General features: G+C 43.8%; 1 protein-coding gene across 4 annotated transcripts in view; it reads left to right on the top strand.

Moving 5' to 3' along the window:
* Positions 1-19,027, top strand: part of LOC126543311 (putative ATP-dependent RNA helicase TDRD12) — a 236,418-nt gene that overhangs the window by 33,435 nt on the left and 183,956 nt on the right. For all 4 annotated transcript variants that reach the window (XM_055061914.2, XM_055061916.2, XM_055061915.2 and 1 more), the window contains exon 6: positions 16,246-16,365. In XM_055061914.2, the coding sequence (XP_054917889.1) occupies positions 16,246-16,365 (120 nt within the window). The remainder of the gene's footprint in view (positions 1-16,245; positions 16,366-19,027) is intronic.

Below are 19,027 nucleotides of genomic sequence, written 5' to 3'. Positions count from 1 at the left end.
AAATAATTTATATAATACTGGGAGTAAGCTAATGGTCCTTTAATTTTTCAATTCTTTAACGTCTCCCTTTCTGTGGATTAGTATAATGTTTGCATTCTTCCAGCTTTCTGGGACCCTTGCAGTCGATAGACACTTAGTATAAACAGCCGCCAGTTTTCCAAGCATTATGTCTCCTCCATCTTTGTATAAATCGACTGTTATTCCATTTTCTCCTGCCGCTCTTCCTCGTTTCATGTCTTGCAAGGCCCTTCTGACCTCATCTCTAGTTATGGGAGGAGTTTCTGTATCCTGTTCATTATCATTTCGAATGGAGTTCTCCTGAGTCCTCTGGGTACTGTACAGGTCAGTATAAAATTCTTCCGCTGCTTTTACTATACCTTCGAGATTGCCGACGATATTACCCTACTTATCTTTCAGTGCACGCATCTTCGCTTGTCCTATGCCTTGTTTCCTTCTCACTGATTTCAGGCTTCGTCCATTTTTTACAGCTTCCTCAGTCTTTCTCACATTATACTTTCAAATATCACTTATTTTCACCTTGTTGATCAGTTTTGACAGTTACGCGAATTCTTTTTTATCTCTTGAGTTGGACACTTTCATTTTTTTTCGTTTCTTTATTACGTCCTTTGTTAGTTGGGAGAACTTGCCTACTGGTTGCCTTGGTGCCTTGCCTCCTATTTCAGTTGCTGCCTCTGAACCCAACCTAGTTACGGTTTCATTCATTCCAACGACCTTGTTGTCCGCGACACGCCAAGCACTAAGTATTCATCCATTGCCACGTAATATGCACCCCGAACATGACAAAGGACGGCACAAAGCCTGTGTACGATACCTTGGCCGCATGCTTGCAAACATCCCGGAAACACATACTTTATACACGGACACATCACGCACTCAAGAGGGCTATTCCTTCGTAGCTTTAGATGGCACCGAATCCCTGAGAGACTCTGCTGCAATCCGTGGAACAAATTCCGTTTACGGAGAAATTCTCAGTGTTGCTGTTGCAATTCGATACGCCATCCGTGTTCCTGAGGAAGTGTATATATTGACGGACTCGCAACAGGCATGCCGGGAGTTCCTATCAGGACATGGCATCCCGAGAGCGGCATACCAAACTCTCAAACAGATCCCGCAAAATGCACAAACCACACCTCCTCGCATCCACTTACTCTGTACCCCTGATCATACCGCGCTGCTAAGTAACGAAGGCGCACATGCGCTTGCCCGAGAAATTTCCCTCCGGGCGGCTCGGCATGGTGGGGCGACTTGTTCAGAGTGGGGGGATCCCTTACTCTGTTACAAAGACATCCTCCGTCATTATACACGCATTTGCTGCACCCTCGCCGCACCACCGCCATTCTTCACGCGAGAGGAAGCAGTGGCATTGCGCCAGTTACAAACCGCAACTTTTCCAAATCTTGTCTCTCTCAATTTCTACCCACACTATTATGCAGATCATTGCCCTGACTGTTCCAGCTTGCCCACAATCTTCCACGTCATGATTGAGTGCACTGCAAACCTCTTTCCTCCCTTGTGAACTCTCCTTTACCCCCTACGCAATAAAGAGCTGTAGGACGATGCCCTCCGCGACAGACCTCCCAAGGTCCTCCGAGCTGTGATACAACGGGCTCAAAACATAGCCAGAATCATCTTAGTGACCCTGGACTGAGGGTTCCTCCCACACTGCTCTCTTCATTCAAATATTAATAAGATGTTTTACCCTCTCTCTCTCATTGATTAGCTCTATGTCATCATCATCTCTCTGTTTTAAGTCTGCATATTTGTTTGCAAGTACCAGCCTGAATTTGTCTGCTTTTACACTTATTGCCTCTAGGTTGACCTGTTCTTCCTTGACCAATTTTGCTCTTTCTCTCTTCAAATTGAGGTGAATCCTAGCCATCACTAACCTATAGTCGCTGCACTTTACCCTACCTATCACTTCTACATCCTGCACTATGCTGGGATCACCAGAAAGTATGAAGTCAATTTTATTTCTTGTTTCTCCAATAGGGCTTTTCCAGGTCCACTTTCTGTTGCTACGCTTCCTGAAAAAGGTGTTCATTATTCGAAGCTTATCCCTTTCTGCGAATTCTACTAGCATCTCTCCTCTAGCGTTCCTAGAAACGATGCTGTAGTTGCCAATTGCTTGTTCACCAGCCTGCTTTTTCCCCACTTTTGCATTGAAGTCGCCCATTAATACAGTATACTGAGTTTGAACTTTTCTCATCGCTAATTCATCATCTTCATAAAACTGATCTACTTCATCATCATCATGACTGGATGTTGGAGCGTAAGCTTGTACTACCTTTAATCTATACCTCTTATTAAGTTTGATTACGACTACAGCTACCCTCTCATTAATGCTGTAGAATTTGTCAATGTTGCCCGCTATGTCCTTATGGATTAGGAATCCTAGCCAATATTGCTTCTTATCTAGGAGACCTCTATAGCAGAGGACATGTCCGTTATTCAGCAATATATAAGCCTCACCAGTTCTTCTAATCTCACTAAGGCCAATGATGAATTAATACGTCATAATGAAAAGAGACAACTTATAAGGACATAAACGTTTCACGCTCTACTGCTTTTGAAGGCAATAGCAGTACAGATATTTAAAGCTAACAGAAATATTTGTAGTGCATCAAGGGTGGTAACGAGAGGGTGGCAAGTCTTGTGAAACTTAATAGGAGGTACAAATTGAAGGTCATACAGGTCTACGCCCCTACATCCAGTCGTGATGACCAGGAAGTCTAAAGCTTCTATGGAGACGTGGAATCTGCTAACGGAGGCCATTTTGGCCTCCGTTAGCTTCCTTGTAAATAAATTGTAAATAGCATTCAGCTTCAGCTACACGTAACATTAATTTGGTGGAGGTGCAGGGTAGCAATATTCTGTAGGTCCATAATCCGTAGCAATATTCACACTATCAATCAGGTGATAGAGAAATGTGCAGAATATAACCAACCCTTATATACAGCTTTCATTTATTACGAGAAAGCGTTTGGTTCAGTCGAAACCTCAGCAGTCATGGACGCATTACGGAATAAGGGTGTAGACGAGCTGTATGTAAAAATACTGAAAGATATCTACAGCGGCTCCACAGCCACCATAGTCCTCCATAAAGAAAGCAACAAAATCCCAATAAAGAAAGGCATCAGGCAGGGAGATACGATCTCTCCAATGCTATTCACAGCGTGTTTACAGGAGGTATTCAGGGACCTGGATAATGCAGAATTGGGGATAAGAGTTAATGGAGAATACCTTAGTAACTTGCGATTCGCTAATGATATTGCTTTGCTTAGTAACTCAGGGGACCAATTGCAATGCATGCTCACTGACCTGGAGAGGTAAAGCAGAAGGGTGGGTCTAAAAATTAATCTGCAGAAAACTAAAGTAAGGTTTAACAGTCTCGGAAGAGAACAGCAGTTTGCGATAGGTAGCGAGGCACTGGAAGTGGTAAGGGAATACATCTACTTAGGGCAGGTAGTGACCGCGGATCCGGATCATGAGACTGAAATAATCAGAAGAATAAGAATGGGCTGGGGTGCATTTGGCAGGCATTCTCAGATCATGAACAGCAGGTTGCCATTATCCCTCAAGAGAAAAGTATATAACAGCTGTGTCTTACCAGTACTCACGTACGGGGCAGAAACCTGGAGGCTTATGAAAAGGGTTCTACTTAAATTGAGGACGACGCAACAAGCTATGGAAAGAATGATAGGTGTAACGTTAAGGGATAAGAAAAGAGCAGATTGGGTGAGGGAACATATGCGAGTTAATGATATCTTAGTTGAAATCAAGAAAAAGAAATGGGCATGGGCAGGACATATAATGAGGAGGGAAGATAATCGATGGTCATTAAGGGTTACGGACTGGATTCCAAGGGAAGGGAAGCGTAGCAGGGGCGGCAGAAAGTTAGGTGGGCAGATGAGATTAAGAAGTTTGCAGGGACGACATGGCCACGATTAGTACATGACCGGGGTAGTTGGAGAAGTATGGGAGAGGCCTTTGCCCTGCAGTGGGCGTAACCAGGCTAATGATGATGATGATGAAGGGTGGTAATTTAATGCAAACACACATAACATTGCCATGCACCATAAATGCTTGCCAGTTTACGTAACAATCCTATGTTAGGCAATAAATTACGCTTATGCCACTGGCCGGCCATTTGCATATGGTAGCATGAGACAGGTTACATTTTGATGATTTATGAGAGGACTCACAGATTATATAACAAGGCTGTTGTAACAGTTAAACTTTCACATAATAAATGCGTAAACGGCTGTGGCAGTAATAGTTACGTATTCATTTCAATCTAGAAAAAAATAAATTTGTGTATAAATGGAAAATTTCCTAAAATGAGGAAGGGCCGGACAAATGCAGATGCTGCAGATCGAAGATTCAATGCTTCTGATAGGTTGACCAGTTGTTTCCGCGTCATATCACATCCAGACTGCGCTACTTTCTCTCATACGGTGTAATGTAGTCCCCACATTGGAATACCACTCCCAAAGTTTCTTTGCTTCGTTCATTCCGCAGTTACGCACCTCCGCCCCATTGCTAGGCATTGCATCATTGCATCAATTCAGAGCCAATGATGATTTCGAGATGATGCAGGTGGTGCAAAGCCAGAAAATGTGGCTCGATCAAAAGGCTGGTAGAAGAAGCCAACCAGTCCGGTGCAGAACCGGATCATGCCGAATGCATGTCTCAAGAAAGTGATGAAAGGCCCTTTTTTTACATTTGTGGCTATGTGACCAGGAAGTTTGTCCAGAAAACAAAGTGTGAACACTGTTGCCATATTCTACTAACCAAGAAAGAATACGTTAGCCAGCTGAGCGCAGCTGATTGCACATGTCTAGCTGTGGGACAAGGGAGGTTTGTTGTGCCCGTTTCGCAATCTCTTTAGATTTATCAGGGATCTTGAGAATCTTTTCACAAGGTGTTTCAGTACTCTGGAGCTTCATCACGAAAACGGGATGCATGAACGTTATTCAACTCAGCAGGAAAAAGTGGGAAGTTGCGGTCGGGTCCACCATTCGCAGCACTCGCTTGCCGCTGAAGTTATTGCTTTCTATGTAACTACTCGTCTCCATCTTTTTGCGAAGCCTTTGAAACGCGCAAACGCTAACCTTCGTGAATCTTCACTATGTCTGAAGTTAAGCTGCTGTACGTGAGCCTAGTTTACGTATTTGAATCTGTTTTACACGTTTTTATCTATTGCACTTTTTATGGTGAAGCAATCCCAGCACCTCGGATGAATACTTTTTGTTGATGTACAATGATCCCTGTAGAAAGACACAAAGCTGTTGCATGACTTACCCCAGCGTACTCCAAAACGTCCACTCTGTACCTATTTATAATGAATATTTGCTATCTTATGTTATATTTTTGCCAGGCACGGAAAATAGGAGATCTCTATATTTGTTGATTATATTTATTATTTATATAGAGCAGGTTTGTATTCCTGAACAATTTTCTAAAGTGATTGAAATGGCACTTTTACGTTTGTACATTGCTTGCCATATTTTTGATTCTGCAGTTATTTAATTTATACAGCAAAAATGCTGGTATATCTATGCCTTTAATTTAATTTTACCTGGGTATCTGTAATATCTCTTTCTGTGGGATACTTTTTGTTTAAAACCTTGTGGAATAAAGTTTACTTAGCATTGCTTTTATTTCTAATGTCTGGATATTATACAAGCCTCGTCTATGCATGGCGAAGCTCGTTGCTGCGTGCTATCTCTGAAGCGAAATAAGCTAACATGATTGCAGCGCTACGGCCGTCTCTGCTCTTTATCTCGTTTCCCTTAAGCTCTCTTTCAGTGCGCTTTAGATAATAAAGTACTAGTTAATGCTTACAAATTGTCGAATGAAGACATTTGGATATGGCTGTAAACCACTGGCAACTGTGACTGGAAAGCTCGTGGTGGTGAGCGAAGCAGTAACTGCACCTATGTACTGCAGTTGACTGCGCAAGCCATTTAGTTTTTTTTTTACTCTGAATTATTGCTTGCATCACCCTTTTGCCCAATTACCCATGCGAATAACTTTTTCATTCTCTCCTTGTGCGTGCAACTTCATGTGCGTTTCTATGCACGTACAGCTCCCACATTACTGTTTCCGAACTCTAGCACCGCAACTAGGCCGCGCTGATGCCGTTTGACACATGATTTTTCCATTATCTTGCTGCTCTAGCACTGAGACAACGCTTAAAGATGGGTAAGTTCCATGGTGTACCACACCATTGAAGTTAAATAGCCTCCAAGTGTCTTGCGTAGAAACTGAACACAAGAAGACTAGAGCGTGTAGCTGATGCCCCTGGCTTTCCACTTGCTTCCCGAGCGCAGAAAGGCCACGGGTCTGATATAGCAGCGGCGCAGCCTGGCGGTTCCCCGCAAACGCCTCACGTGGGAGCCGGCGCTTTGGACACTTTCCCAGTATTCTAGGCAACTGTGCTCATGTTCCAAACCGCCGTGTGAATCTCTGCATGGTTCCCATTGATAGAGTTAATGCAGCCGCTCTTTTCGACGCTAGCGCCAAGGCGCCCTTCAGTTATGGCCCTTTCGGGTGGGCGATATTTTCGGAAAGTGGCAGTGCACATGGTTGTTTACGTCGTCATGGCAACAGGAACAGCAGCCGTGCGGCACCTCCTCTCGAAAGTAGCTTTTTAAAAATTATTATAGCGAGTTGTCCATGCACAGTTTTCTTTGTGTGTTGCTTTTGCCTGTGCCCGCGGTGCGTTCTTTATGCATGCACGCTACGCCGTGCAATAGGTTTTTTTTTCCATTCAAATACACCAAATGGATGGCACGCTACGCACGAGTACGGAAATAACGCCAGTGCGTCCTTCAAAGCATAAAGACACGTTGGAATTGTTTGTTCCAGACTCCAGTGCTATGAAGACAGAACCCCGTAAGGTATATAAAGAAAGAGCGCGCTTCTCTGCCCATAAGAATGCTTCTAACTTTTGTAGTTGCTGGCATACACTACGGTGCTCTGTTGCTCAATGTACGCTCGCCCGTAGTGATGTATTATACCAGTTTGTTTTATATCGTCTTGTCTACGTGCCGTTTCCTCCTCGATGATCAACAAATGGCAAGCTCCGAGCGAACACTGTTCAAGTTGGCAGCCGCTTATTCAAATATATATAGTTATTTAAATATAAATAGTTAGTAATGTAACGTTCGGTTCCTTAATTGTTTGAAGGAAATATTAATATTTAAGCAATTTGAGCTAAAGGTGTATTCATTACGTGTTCTAAAGTGCTTGTGGCGTGTTTACCTAGAACGATTCAAAGAACTTTGTACGGATGTGTCACTGGTTTTGTCACCATGAATAAATTGAAACAAAAACTTTAGTCATGCAAGTTTTGCCCTACTTTACAGTGTTAATAAACCGGCGCTTTTTAATAATTCAGTCAGTGAGTCCGTTAACTTGTATTTGTTATAAATGAACCTTATTGCCTTCCTCTGCGCCCCCTCTTATGAGTTCTTTTGTGTACGTAAATCAAACAATACATGCGTACTCCAGCGCTGGTCGTACATACATTTTGTAGGCTAGCAGTTTTGTATCTGCTGATGCAAGACGAAGGCATTTTCTCAGAAAGATGAGTCGCTTTGGTACTCAGCATATACATTGATTTCCACTTGAGGTTATGTTGTTAACATGGGTTTCCCATCGGAGAGTGCGTGTGCAAGTGACGCCTAAATATTTACCCTGAAATACACAAGTAAGAGGTGTGCCAATAATGTTAGTAAAATCAGATATCTGTTTCTTTCTACTTACTGTTAGCATTACTTATCTTTGGGCATTTAGATTCATCTGCCACTCTTGACACCAAGAAAAGGCAGAATTTTGTATATGGTGATCATCATTGCAATTAATTTTGCAGTACGAAAAACAATAGTCAGCGAATAGACGGATGCTACCATGTAATCGGGAAGACAAATTTTTTATGTATATTAAAAGTAAAACTGGGTCCAAAACACTGCCTTCTCGCACTCCAGATGTAATAGGTGCTAAACTGGAAGCTTTGGTCTGAATATACACGAATTGTGAGCGGCAGACGGCAGCTTACTCATGAGTGACTCGCTCATGTTTAAGGCGTGAGCTCATGTAAAAGGCGTGAGTGCGAGTTCGAGTGAGTGGAGGTGAGTGCGAGTGAATGCCAGTGAGATTGAGTGGAGGCAAGTGTGAGCGGGTGCTTGCGAGTTTTAGTGGAGGTGAGAGTGAACGTGAGTGAGTGCGGGGCCTGGAAGAATAATGGTGAGTGAGTGTGAATTCTCCCATGCTGCTGACCTATGGTTACAAATCATTACTTTCTTAGTTTTCAATTTTTGATGTTTCGAAAATGTCTCCATTAAATTTGCCCTGCCTAATGAATGCACCCCTCAACTTTGCTTCGGTATATTGGGAAAAAAGGTGCGTTAATTACGCGGGCATATATGGTACTACAGTAAAACGTTATAACGAAGCTGAAAGGGGTCGTAATTACTTCGTTATAATCATTAGTGTGTTATAGCCACTATCTATTTCTATCCACAATTAGCAAGCAAGACAGGGTGTACTCGCCAACAAATCTCACAGCAGCCCGCCATGCCAAAAAGAAAACTGCCGTCGCACGGAAAAAAATGACAGCAAGGAATTGCTATTTTATTCACGCCAAATGGCTCATCACTAATCGATCAAGAGCAGACCAGCTGGCAGCTCACTTCGCAGAAAAAAAAAAAAATCCTTGATAGATTTTTGCTGCGACTTCTTCAGGCGAATGATGGCTTTTTCTGCTGCAGCCGCTATTTCTAGTCTGTCCTCGCCGGCATCGTGAGTGCTGAAGAAGCAGCGCAGCAGGTCTTCCTCATCCAGTGCTTGTGCGGGCGTCGGTACGTCGGGTTCGCCAATAGAGCTTTAGAATAGGGGCCCCAAACGTTTTGGGGCCCCAAAGAAATAGCATCTAAGCCACTGCGCATGCGCGAGACACAAACTGCGTTTGGGTTTTGCATTAGGAACGCTATTTCACCAATTTAGCGGGAGCCCAAATAGCGGCCCCATAAACTTTGCGTCAGGAAACATGGCGGCACCCATCGAAGCGACGGCTCTAACCTAGCACTAAACTGGGTTCGATTCGTGGTTACGCGTGAAATTCGCAAGCTAAGAGAAGTGACTGCGGTTATCGCTCTCTCTCAACCAGCGTGTGTTATGAAGATTGATTCATTAGACGCCGCTGATTCCGAATTCGCTTGTGGATATTGTGGCTCGTAGGACTAACGCGGCTAAGCTTGGCTGGTGAAGGCACGTAAAGTTGGTTTGCTCAAAAATAAGCGTAACTAATTGTTTGTTGCTTGCAGAATAACCTCCAAATTGTAATTAAACGCGAATACACGCAAGTCAAAATTACTATTCCTATCATAAAATGCTATATTTTATTTAATTATTTCTAATAGCTTTTATTTGACGCCGTAGTGGCGCTGTCAGCACAAGACGCTATCCGCAAACGTAAAACCCTATTTTAAACCTCTTCACTCCTTCGTGCTCCAACGCTAACACCCGCAAAGCTCTTTGGGACCCCAAACTATTAGGGCCCCTATTCTAAAACTCTCTAATATTAGGCTCCCGGCTGTCATCGACACATTCGTCACTAGGCACTCCGTCACCACGCACACAATTTCCGCCCCCGTTAACTTTTCCGTTGTCACCGCGTCAGCATCGACACTGACGTATATGCAGAAGGTGTCGCAGTTGGGCACAATGGTGGCGTCAAGGAGAGCGTCCCACGACGCTAGGGTTGGTCGCCTGCGGCACCCTCATTGGCGGCAGCACCAAGATCTTCGCTGTAACCGGCGCTGCTGACGCTAAATGAGGCATGTTGGAAGCAATTGGCGATCGTGCTTGTCGGTACAGCGACCCAAGCAGTCTGTAACATCTCGATCGCCATGTACAAGTCGATCGTGGACTCGCGCTTCTTGCTCATATTGAGCAGAATTCGGTCGATCACACGCTTGCGGTAGCCCGACTTAAAGTTCATGATAACTCCTTGGTCGAGGGGTTGCACAACTGCAGTGCAGTTTGGCGGCAAGAAGCATAGCTCGATGTTTTTGAGCACAGCGGCCGTGTGGTGCGCCGTGTAGTTGTCCAGTACGAGGCATACCTTCCAGTCCAGCTTGCCCAGCTGCTCGTCCCACTCCCGCAGCCATTGTGCGAAAATTTCTCTCGTCATCAAAGCCTTACGGTTGGCACAAAGCAACACTGTTACACAGACCTTGCTCTGCTTACCGCCCTGGCAGCGTTCACCTTTGAGGGCCAAGGTTTTTTGCGGCAGCATCTCGTAGAACAGGGCTGTCTCATTCGCGTTGAACAAATCCTTGGCTCGGGCTGTTCTTGGTCTGGCTGGCGCCCCACAGTGATTACCAGCCCCTTGGAGGGTGTGCGGGAAAAAGGGGAGGCACTCCTTACACGAACTGTCATATCTCAGTGTGTCCACCACCCCAGAGAGCTTGACGACCCAGAGAGAGAACTGGACCCACGAGTTCCCACCAGCGGAGGCAAGAATTCGCAACTTTGCCTAGGAGAGAGAAAGCAGCCACCAATCATTGACTGGACTCTATGCATACTACATGGTGTTCGCGTGGACAAATGCCTTTCTATGATTTTAGCGGGCCTATTTAAGCGGCCCTGCAATGTATCTGTATCCTCTTCTCATCTTTCCTGCTTCATTACGATGGAATAGACGAGTGCAAGTTTTGCACTAGTAATTGTCTCATCCCTGCCTCATCGCGATGGTCTCCCGGGCGCCTGCCGACAATGCCAGCCAACCCAGTAGTAATGCCTGTAGAAGTCAGCCGAGGTTCTAGTAATCAGTAATGTGGAAAGTTCGGCTAGTTGGTGATTGACCATCATACCTTGCTGGTGAAGCAGCGCACTGACGCGGACACAAAGAAGACAGCGAGTGTCGTCTTGTGTGTCTTCTTTGTGTCCGTGTCAGCGTGCTGCTTCACCAGCAAGGTATGTTCTAGTAATCAGTATCGCAACACCATGCATCCTATGCTGTAGTAAAGGTGCATGAGCGGCTCGAGGATGTTGCTCCCTTATATGCACATGGCACGTACATCAGTGATAGTGCGCCAAACTATTTCAAGAACTGGTACCAGTTCCACGAACTTGCAAGGACCATATACAACTCGGTTAAATGGCTATTTTCTGCAGTGGGGCACTGCAAGAACACTTGCGATAGAATTAAGGGCATCATAATGCATTGCGCAACCCTAATACAACCTTCGCAGCCCCGCCACATCAGTTATTAAATGTGCAAAAGATACGGTAAACATTCTAAATGCAAAATCACGGAATGTGACATTGACTCTCCTTCTAAGTGCGGACTTGAAAGTCTTCAGGGAAATGAAAACAAAGAACTGGCAGTGCATCCACCCTGTGCCTGGAATTTAGTCCTGGCATTTGTGGCAGTGGACGTATGTCAACCCGGAGAACCACAAATTGCTTGTTGCAAGAACAGCCGAATCTCTAAAGAAGCAAGTGCAGGACTGAAAGCTGTTTTTCAACTACGGCGGCAAAAGGTGCAGCTGATGGCTGCTACATTGAGCGTAACAGAATTGTATCGAGCAGAAATATTTCTCGGCCCCATTTTTGCAGCGCAAAAGATTTCTGCATGAAAGAAAAACCAGTGCCTCCTTTACCTTTTTCTGTGCCTGCCGCATGAGTGCCGCGGCGTCTGCCGTGCCCTCTCCTTTTACTTTCTCGATTTCGCTTCGAAGTGCTGCTTGGTGGCTCCACCTTATTACCTGCTTGCAGGTGACGTTCTCCCCTGCTCGCCCGCCAGCGGCTTGCAGACATTTCGCACCGCGCTTCTTCTCTTGTTTGCAAGCAAGAACTGCAAAAGTTATTGGGTGCTTTCGCAATGACAATAAAGGACGTAATCTCTGTACGCTATAAAAAATAACGGTGAAATAAATATGTATTGTGACTCTTACCGGGGCCATAATTCCCGCCTCTGTCAACTTGCAGATGACACCTTTAACCCGTAGATTTCTGGCAGTAGTAGACGAAGGCCCGTCTATTTGCTGCAGCGGTGATGTTCCTGTGACATTTTACATGTCAGTATGCACTGCTATTGTGTACCGCCTTGTATGTCGAGCCAGTGAAAGACCCTGGAGTGTCCTTTCATGACATACCTGCGGACAAAGAGCTATGGGAACGAAGGCTGCAAGTTATCGCCAGAAGGAACTGGGAGCCGAGTTCGAATTCGAATTATTCGACTGTACGCAGCCTTCATTGTTTGGAAGGTGGCTTTCACCAGGACACGCAGAGGCACATGCTCAAGCAAGGTGCAGTGCCCAGGGTTTTTCCTCACTATTTGTCCTACATGAAGAAGGAGCAGCCTAAGGTGAGGAGTTCCAGCGTTACACAGAAAAGAAAGCGCGATTCATTCATCGCCACGCCGGCTAGCCTACCTGCACCTGCTGGGGAAGTGTATTTGTGCATTGCATCGTTGTCAGACACATTCAAAGTTTATGTGAATGTACCTGCTCAAGTGCCCGAGCCCAGATGGCTCAGTCATCAGGTCACATCAGAAAATGTGTCTGCAGTGATGATGGCCCAGTCATCGGATCACATCAGAAAATGTATTTGCAGTCTGGAGTGATGACATGCCTGATACTGCTCCTTTGGCATCAACAAGTGGGAGATGCATGAACCTCATTTTTGCAGCCCATTTGCAGTCAGGAGGCATGGCAGGCACCTGTGCCCTGAGATCAGTTGGCGCTCAAGCTGAATCGAGAGGCTCCACATCAGCCTTCCTAGAATGAAGGAAGTGGCACGGAAAAGAAAGGACCTGGAAAGGCATGGAATGAGAGGCTGCAGGCAACTATCGATGCTTACGAAAAGGAGCTACAATGCCCAAAGGAAGAGTGCAATGTCAACCAATTGCTTCAAATCGCCAGACTCAAACCAGGGCAGTACGAAAACCAGACTAATTATGGATCAGGTGCTGAACTACAAGGCAAAAAAAAAAAAAAAAAAAGTGGTCCGAAACCACTGTATGGCAGTGCATAATTTTGCGCAACCTTTCCACGAAGTCATATGAATACCTGAGGACAGAGTTCCTTGCACTTCCATGTAGAACGACACTTCAAAATTGCCGAGGAAGTGTAGCAGGCGAGGTAGGTTTCAGCGGTCTTGTGAAAAAAAGGCTGAGCACCGAGATGGAATGCCTCGGGATGGAAAAAGCCAGAATGTGACGCCTCGTCATGAATGAAGTGCGGATCAAGTAGGGGCTCAAGTACAACAAGCAAAGAGATGTTTTCCTTGGAGATGCTGAAATGGCAGCTCTGAACGTTTTGTCGGCATCCTAAAGGAATGAACTGGCAGACTCGCTCTTGTGCTTTTGGCTCTGTGGCTTGCGTGGGAGGTTTAGGATCTCGGTGGGATACTTCTTCACGAGGGCCTGTACTGGTGAGCTACTTGTGGAAACCATTAAGCACGTCATTAGAAAGACTGAAGAAGTGGGATTTTAAATCGTTTGGGCTGTGACTGACAACAAGAAAATTAACGTCGCTACAATGGAAGTATCATCGTCTTGGCAACTGCAAACCTGAGTATCTCATTCCGCTGATCCATGCCAAAGTTAGTTCCTGGCATTTGATCAGACCCACATCATAAAAAGCATCCGATCCATTTCTGGTAAAAGAATTTGAAAAAGAAAGCGGAATTTCGTCAACTTACATAAAGGGCCTCTACAAGATGCAACAGGGCTCCATTCTAAAGCCAGTCCGTTTTCTCACGAGAAAACACCTTTTTCTATCAAATATAGAAAAAATAGGACTGAAGCCTGCCGTCCAGTTGTTTTCACTTGCTGTGATAGCGGCTTTGCCCTTCATGAAGGACCAAGCAGAGCACACATGTGATGCAAAGTTTTCCAATGTTGGACCAACTGTGGAGTTCATGAAGAACATATGCAAATGGTTTGTCCTTATAAATGTCAGCAATTGCCAGCAATGTATTCACCAAAATCACCCGGACTCCAAGCAGTTCTCTGATCCAGAGGGCTCGAGACTTCACAGGCTAGAGCTTCTTGTTTTCTTGGAATATGTTGACTTGAAATTGGCAGGCGAACCACAAAACTTCTTGACGAAAGAAATGTACAACGCCCTGGTATTCACAGCTGTGTCTAACGTTCCATCCATTAGGTTTTTATCGGAGAGAGTATTCAAGTTTGTACTGACATGTAAATTTTTGAGCGACCCCATAGAATAGCTCTTTGGGGACCCTTCGGCGCAGTTCTAGGTGCAGTGACAATTTAAATGTCAGAAGCACAGTCGAAGCACAGTTTCTGGACTTGAGAAGATGCTGAAGACTGGAATTGTCGCTGGTTTGCACACCAGTAACGTTCAAACTTCACACTCATTCTTTTCCCCACGGAACATTATTAGGAGCAGCAAGACAGACAACACATCAACAAAAAATACACCCACGGTAGTGAAATTAGCGCACTAGACACTGCGTGAACTGTGCAGTTCATCAAAACCTTTCCTTCCAACGACAGACATTGTCATTGACTTCACTGACAAGAAAGCAGTAACCAGGCTTTATGAAAACGAGCCACTGTCTCCCAAATTTCTAAAGCTTTGGTGACTAAACGATAATCCACTTGTCACTTGCACGCCACCTTCGACACTAAACTGATCTTCGTCCAGCAACAGAGCGACAATGGGACACCAATGGAAATGGGTGTGACACAACAGGCACAGAAAAAATAGAGGAGGCACTGGAAAAACATTCAATACGAAATAAGGGTATCACAGCAAGAATTTTATTGAATTGCTTCCATGCCCTGTGTATAGAAAGAAGAAACATTGGCCGGTAGAACAAATTCTACGCTCAGTGATACCATCGTAACAAAGAAAACTTCACACTGGGTGTCATCACCCACCATGGCACTGTTAAGTGTGAGAAGTGTTGTGAACCCTTATGGTGGTATCCATGTGGCTGCTGCTCCCCACAAAGGTTGCTCCAAGCACTGCTGAATCCTTACTCAAGACGCTCCCCTAACCGCGTGTAACCAAAACCACAAGGTCACCTCACTGGGAGCAAGAAACCCATAACAGCTTCAGGGCCCGCTGATGTTTCTGCCTGTGTACTTCTCCCTGGACCCACTCTTTCTTTCTCTCCACTGCCTCTCTCATGCCCTGTGTATGTTTTGGCTGAATTGACAGTTCCGTATGAGAACCCAACTCAAGTGCACCTCTAGAAGTTTTCTGATAATTTCTTTTGCCAGGAGCAACAATGACGCGTACAAACACACATGCATGCAAATTTGCACTTAAATGCAGCTCTTTCTTTTTTGCTGTCAATTTGTTGTTTCTTGACCACAACAGAACGCATTTACGGTCTAGAAATAATGACCCTGGCAACTATAGCTACATGCTCGCCCATTTCTGTGGTTAGGGCAATAACGTGAATTTGGCCACTTTTTTGGCTTGGTAACTCTGGTCTCACAAAAATAATGCAGTATGTTTTTACAGACTGAGTTAGGATGTGCGCTTGGCTTTAATTCTGGAGGAGTTTAAAGAAAATCGAAGATGGTCTTTCCTTTTTGATTGTCGAAAGATTGCATATTTAGAGACGTGCCCTTATTTAAGCATTTTTGGTTAGCATATGACGTCACTCTTGGCAATTATATTTAGCGCAATTGTTAATCTGATATGTGGCAACGCTCTTGGAAATTTAGAAAATTTTGACTTTTATACACGGAGCGAAAACATGTTTTCTTTTTTCTTAAAATAATAGCACCAGCACTGCAGTGTAATAACATTTTGTTTATGCACGCTGTGCATAGTACGTCACGAAAAATTTTAAGACCCACAGCTGCAGTAGTTTCTGGGATCTCATTGGAATCTCATTTTTTTTGCAATTCAGAAGAACCAGTTCCGGCTCAGTGAAGACTTCTTCTTTCTTCTTTTTTTTTTTTTCTTTTTTTACCCAGGCAGAATTTCTTTGTGCTGAGATAGGTTTCATAGTTTTGGGGACTTGTACAGCAAAATATATATGTTTGGCGAAATTAAAGGGGTCGGCAGACATACACCAATGTCATTAACTGAAGACATCCTGCTATTTCTTTCTTAATGTTCCTTTTTGTTTTTCTTTGTTATAGAATTTGCATTTGGTTTACACATTGGCACTTTGTTAAGGGCTCCTGCATGCATCTAACTTTATCGGGGTTTTTTCTGACAGGTTGCGCAAGGTGCCAAATGAGAGGATTCTTGAAGTGCCTTTTCAATGTGTTGAATTTTCAATTCTTGGACTGAAGCCTGTGCGGTGGACAATTGACCCAACAACCATTACAATGAAATTGTAAGTGCAATTTATAGTGTTAAAAATTGCACTCAGTGGTGGAACTGAAGAGTGCATTTTTATTGTATAACTTCAGGATGCTGACTTCTGCTTCAAAATGAAACACACATCTCTCGTTGAACCTACTTTGGCTGCATTGATTGGTGGTTGCGTAAAAAAAATACTGACCGCTCACATTAAGTAAAGCTAGTAAATTATATATTTGCATAGGTGCCTCCACATCTCTATTAAAGTCTTCTGTATTGTGACACCATAAAAACGGGCATATCGCAATTTTTCTTAACGTTGCTAGTACACTTTTCTTAAATTAAAGGAGCTTTACAATTCCACAAATTTAATAAAGCTTACCTCTTTCCTAGACAATACCAAAGTTCCCTATAGAGTAAACCTCCACTACAACTGCAGGCTGCCTCAAAATGGTGTTCAAGTGGAAGTTCATTTCAGTGAAGTACTGATACAGAAGCTTGATATCATCAAGAAATGTGGAGGAACATAAGGTTGCATGTGAAAATTTCTGCTGACAAGGTCAAACACCCTATATATGCTTTCGTGCCACTTGTGCATTGATTGTATCATCATGTATCACGATTGTATCATTGATTGTATCACAGGGTACTCAGCCATTTATGTGGCTGTGGTATTTCTTTTGCTGGTCAGATGGCTACTGCAAGTGGTTACTATCTGATGGTATTGGAAACTATGCCACACAAAGAAGCTGTCTATTTGTGTTCTAGCTGCAACTTGAATGAGAGGTTGGTAGCTGCCCCACTTCGAAAATCTAGAATGATCTACTGGGGCTATTATGGTACACACCTGACCATGTGAACATACAACATGAAGGAACAAGAAAAAAAAGGGTTTATTTGGGAGTTAAAAAAAGAAAGTGCATAGTGTTCGTTGACTCTTGAAAAACACTCGAATGTAAAACTGCTATATTGAATGCGTTGAAAGCTCTAAGTTTCGTGTAGTGTTTAAAATTTATTTAATATTGTTTTCAGCTAAGCTTTGTGCATTTTATATGTTAAAGCGACAAAGGCTAGAGACTTCTCTCACTGCTTGAACTTCCGACCAAGAAAGTTGTCGCATATGAAAGAAAAATATAAGTGTTGAGTTGTGTAGCTTATGTAATATTATGTCTGCAATGAGTCACATATCTTAAACCATTTCTCATTGTACAGGTTTCTGAGACCACCAGTCACAGTGCACTGCTTGCATTTGTGACCAAGATATAATGCACTGCATGCTGGAAGCACAAATACCATATTTACTCAATCATGAGCTGGCCACGATTATTAGGCGAAGGTGCGGCTGAGGGACCAGAAAAAAAAAAAAACTTGAATGTGTACTAATGCAAGGCGTAGTGTAGCTGGTGGGTTATTCAGGCTCGACAGGGATCGCCCGAAATGTAGAATAATCTGAAGCCTTCGTATTAATTGGTGCGGGTTATATGTGAATTTCACTTCATGGTAGCCTGAACTTCACCTTGTGATGTGGCTTTAAAGCAGCGGACACCGCCCTGCCTTGAAGGCACACCAAACACCAAAAGGCGAACTTTGTGCTGCTGTGAAGTCGCACCCCAAGATGAAATTCCCATGTAACCCGCACACCACCTTTACTGTTAAATTCTTTGAAATTTTGGTGTGGTTTATATACGCAAAAATATAGCACTGCCTCACCTGCCAAGGTTTATAAGTTGCTACAATTTGCGCTGCTGTGTAAACTAGATCGCCAGAAATGTGGCGCTGCTGCTGCCATATTGAAACAGTAACTAAATCTGTCAACCTCACCTATAAGGCAGGGGATGACTTCAATGCAAAGGATCCTGGGAAAAACCTTGCCTTATATTCAAATAAATACTGTAATAAGGCATTTGGCAGCAAACGTATGTCCACGAGGTGTGGTTGTAATATTTCATGTGTAATTACGTAAAAAAATGTTGCAGATCAACAACTGCACTGCAAAACTCACAGTGTGGGACTTACTATCACTGCCTTACTTGTGTAGCTTCCTTAGCATTGCCTGCTTTGTATAGCCCAATGGAGTGATCTTATGATGAGTTTCAATATGTATGCCGATAGTCGTAGATTTTAGCACAGCCTAAAGGGCGACTACAGTAAGGTGGCTGTTGTTTGTACTTAGCCCTTGAGATCAAAAGGCAGTGAGGTGATAGTAAGAAGGATTCTACAGTACGAGGGGTATTAAAAAGGTGCTCCCTTTAACTTCTCCCTAAAATTCACTGGAAAAATCCACAATGGCATTATTCTCGGCATTCCCCTCAATGTTTGCTTAAACCCAAGTGCAGCGAGAAAGGGGCGAGGACTACTGTCACCATGTCGCCAGCAGGGCTGCTGCGCACAGTCTTTGAACGTGATGACATTAGTCTATTTGCACTGAGTTCGGCTTCCTGAACTGAATTTTTTCAATGGACTACATGGCATTTCAAAATGGGTGTTATTAGTTAATAATGATGATAATAATAATAATAATAATAATAATTATTATTATTATTATTATTTATTAAATATGCAGTGAAGTATCTTATACAGGCAAAAGCACAAAGCCGTACTAAGGGTTGTTTCAGAGATTTGCATGTTAACACATGAGATATAGCTCAAATGGTATTTCTTTGATCCTGGGGTACTATTCATCATGGGGCAGCACT

This window comes from Dermacentor andersoni, chromosome 1 (assembly GCF_023375885.2).
Source record: "Dermacentor andersoni chromosome 1, qqDerAnde1_hic_scaffold, whole genome shotgun sequence".
Taxonomy (NCBI): Eukaryota; Metazoa; Arthropoda; class Arachnida; order Ixodida; family Ixodidae; genus Dermacentor; species Dermacentor andersoni.
The sequence above is the reverse complement of the archived record's forward strand: the minus strand, read 5'-3'. Positions and strand labels throughout refer to the sequence as shown.